Below are 4,128 nucleotides of genomic sequence, written 5' to 3'. Positions count from 1 at the left end.
TCTAAAAGATAGAGTATGATATATAGATAAACTAGACAGAAGAAATAAATGTATATATGGATAATAGAGATGTATTATATAAGATAAATAGATAACAGATAAATAAATAGATAATTTAGAAATAGATAAATACATACATAGGAGTGTGCATGAGAGATAGTACAAATAAATAATAAATATTGAGTTACTTAATTCTATATATCCCATATGAACAGTACAGTTAATCACTGCGAGTTTTTCCAGTTGTTTAACCCTATAATTACCTCCTCCAGTTCATTTACACAGAATCCAGAAAGGAGTGTGATCTGGATTATGTAGACCAGTGGTATTCAACCTGCGGACCTCCAGATGTTGCAAAACTACAACTCCCAGCATGCCCGGACAGTCGTTGGCTGTCCGAGCATGCTGGGAGTTGTAGTTTTGTAACATCTGGAGGTCCGCAGGTTGAAGACCACTGATGTAGACTATTCTAGACTATTCTAATTGAGGATTTGAAACGACTCGAACTTTGTTCTCAAAAGAAGAAAGTATCAGGTTTTAGAATGTTAAAAAAGTGACTTTTTATACGGAATACGGGGGTACATGTTCTTTTAAGAACGAATTACAAGGTGCAGGTATACACGAACAAACATACAAATCCTAAATATCCTAAACTCCAGACCCTGCTCTTGTTCCCTGCACCCTCTTTAGCTGTATATTTCTGTGTATTTTACCAGAGTTGTAGCCGGAACATTTGGATTTGCGTTGGGCATTAAATTGTCAGTACTGTTTACAAATGTACATTATTGTAATTATTATTATTATAGTTATTATTAGTGAACGTATATATATATTTTTTTACATTATTTGAATACTTTGTACTAGTGTTTCCCAACAGGGTGCCCCCAGCTGTTGCAAAACTACAACTCCCAGCATGCCCGCACAGGGCATGCTGGGAGTTGTAGTTTTTCAAAAGCTGGGGGCACCCTGTTGGGAAACCCTAATCTTTACTCCCTTGCTATATACTACTAATTGTTTAGGTTTGTACTTTCTTTTATTACAAAATTACCATCAGATCTATAAATAAATAAATATATATATATATATATATATATATATATATTATTATTTCTTTATTTTATATATATATATATATATATATATATATATATATATATAAATATTTATAGATCTGATGGTAATTTTGTAATAAAAGAAAGTACAAACCTAAACAGTTAGGTTTGTATGTGTATATATATATATAAATATATATATATATATATATATATATATATATATATATATACACACACACACACACACAGGGCTCAAGTCCTGCAGGAACGGCGTAAGAACTGAGTTCCTGTACTTTTTTTCACAACAGAGACACCGTTCCCATTAGTTCTGCAGGACCGGCCCTTGAGTGGAAATCGTGGGTGAGTTCCTGCACTATTTTTTCCCAGAACTTGACCCCTGGATATATATATATATATATAGATAGATAGATAGATAGATAGATAGATATTAGAAGCCGTTAATAGCTGCCAACTTTACTACTGGAAAATGCTTGTAACATGTAAAGTGGCACAAAGTGAACGAGCTCTTACCTGAGCCATTGTCGGTACACACGGACCCGAACACCTCGTAGGCCGGCCTGGGTGGGATGATGCCGTTGGCCGCCGCCAGTGCTAACCCCTCCGCGGTTCCGTACAGCAGCTGCAGCTCCCGCGCTTCGTTCTCCTCCTGCGCCTGCTGCCTGCGGAGCGCAACTTGCGCGGCCATGACCCTCTGGCGCTCCGCGATGAGCGTGCACTTGGCGCACATACAGTCCTTCCAGCGGCAGTAACGCTTGTGACCCTTGAGGGCCGACACCACCCCGTGATTCCGGCAGCGGGCGCACTTCGGGGTGCGGGGGTACTTCTCTGTCGCCCGCAAAAGCAACTGGGGACCCCGCAGTAGGGTCCCCGCCACAGTGACTGGTAGAGAGGTGGAGGTGGTGGTCTGGGGGACCTGAGATCCAGAAGGAGCCCCGCTTATCTCCATCTTAGGGGGTCCCTCAACAAAGCTTAGAAACAGTTTAGTAACAGTCAGGGATCTATCCCCTCTATACCCACATCCACCGCTATAGAAGTCTAATCTGATATAAATATATATAAATATATATATATATAAATATAGCTAATGCTGCAGCCTTTAAATAGCAAGAGACACCCACATTGACTCCCACTCCCTTAGCTATATACCATGAACACTACTGCTCCCCTATAGTGATCTATATATAGCATGCAAGACTTAAAGTGATACCATAGGAGCACATTATAGACAGGACCCTACAGACCTAGTTCTCTGCCCTATAATCTTTATCTACAGGGGATAAAACCTCTATTGACTCCCAACTTCCCCACAATCTGCTACTAAAATAAAGGCCAAACCTATCATCTCCTCTGTACCAGGACCGTCAGATAAAGACGACCCAATGTGTCCCGGCAGGCTGATCTCTATAGCTGATGATGATGGTGATGGTGGTGGTGTTACCTGATGGGCCCAGATCCCCCACAAGAATCCCCCTCTCAGCCTCCAGCTCAGCCCCTGCAGCACAAGTGGTGAGTGCACCCAGGAGTTTCAAGTCAGGGAAAAAAAAAGACAAAGTTCCAGCCCCAGCTCCAGGCAGCAGCTCCTCATCCTCAATTGTTCATCACTCATTAGACAAATGCTGAGAACAATGTCCAACCTCCGATTGGTCAGGCCAGGGGAGAAGCTCACTTCTGATTGGTCGGTGACTTGTTCTACTGTTTCAAGCTCATAACAGAGAGAGGAGGAGGAGGAGGAGGAGGAGGAGGAAGGAGAGACACTTGTATAGATTCTGGTTTATGATCCGGAGGAGACCCCCTGCCTTATCCACAGCCATTTCCACACACAGCAGATACACTACAAATAGTGTTATTATTACTACTATACAGATACAATCACATTGCTTATACATTATATCAGTGGTCCCCAAACTGTGGCCCTCCAGATGTTGCAAAACTACAATTCCCAGCATGCCTGGACAGCCGTAGGCTGTCCAGGCATGCTGGGAGTTGTAGTTTTGCAACATCTGGAGGGCCACAGTTTGGGGACCACTGCATTATATCAAGGAAACAATAGTGTCCCTCATCATAATATTCTAAAATTAAAAACCTTATGATAAATAATACTTTGTAACTACTACATTATACTTTTAGTTTACTCTTTGCTACAATTTTAGCTTTCCATATTATTAAATATTATTTTCAATGAGGAGCCTATTACAATTGATACCTATCATTACAATTATTCTTTCTAGTGATACAAATTAGATGTTCTGTCTGTGGAAGGGGAAACGGATTAGAATGTGAAGGTGAGTTTCTTCTATACAGAAAGTGTTCATCACCAATTATGTATCCGATAATATGTTACATTATTTTTTTTTTTTTTTAGTTGTATATATTTGTTTATTATTTTGTAAATGTTTCATTTATTAAGATTTTATGATACATAATTCTACATGTCTATTTTAGTGTTTATAATATTGTTTTCAACTTTTTTTTTTATATTCATTTATATGTATTTTATTTTTATTTTTTATAAATTTTGACCATTTTTCTGTTCTTAGTAGTGAGCATATATTTACTGCCTTTTATAATTTCTATTATCTATATTGTGTTATCTAGGATTATTCTGTAACTTTCGGAACAATTTCTTTACAGACAGGATTCACAATATGTTCTTTTTAGCTATTATTGTATCCTCTTCATTCTCCAGATACCAATGTGGACAAATGGTTAAGATAGAAGATGAAAGTTTACTTTTGCTGTGTTTTATTATTATTATTATTATTTTATATTTGTATTTTTCTTTGCATATTTATGTTCTGGTGGTTGTGGGAGATTGTCTACACTGTCCTATAGAAATTCTATGATGACTATTTTGTGGAATAAAATGCCATGTTCTCCTATGGGCCATGTGTGATTTATGTTGTTCTACAGGTAAAACCATTGCAGGTTGTTCGATACAGAAAAGTGAAGCCCAAAAAGAGTCAAGCGACAAATTCAACAAATACAACTTAATAGATAGATAAATAGATGATAGAGAGAAAGAGATAGATTAGATATATAGATAGATAATAAA

The 4,128-nt window shown here is 38.1% G+C and overlaps 1 protein-coding gene across 1 annotated transcript in view; it reads right to left on the bottom strand.

The window, feature by feature from the left end:
- The window catches only part of DMRTA2 (DMRT like family A2), a 4,951-nt gene extending 2,090 nt beyond the window's left edge, over positions 1-2,861 (bottom strand). The window contains exon 1 of the mRNA XM_056530136.1: positions 1,587-2,861. Within this exon, the coding sequence (XP_056386111.1) occupies positions 1,587-2,022 (436 nt within the window). The 5' untranslated portion in view covers positions 2,023-2,861. The remainder of the gene's footprint in view (positions 1-1,586) is intronic.
- Positions 2,862-4,128: the final 1,267 nt, after the last annotated feature.

This window comes from Hyla sarda, chromosome 7 (assembly GCF_029499605.1).
Source record: "Hyla sarda isolate aHylSar1 chromosome 7, aHylSar1.hap1, whole genome shotgun sequence".
NCBI classification, from domain to species: domain Eukaryota; kingdom Metazoa; phylum Chordata; class Amphibia; order Anura; family Hylidae; genus Hyla; species Hyla sarda.
The sequence above is the reverse complement of the archived record's forward strand: the minus strand, read 5'-3'. Positions and strand labels throughout refer to the sequence as shown.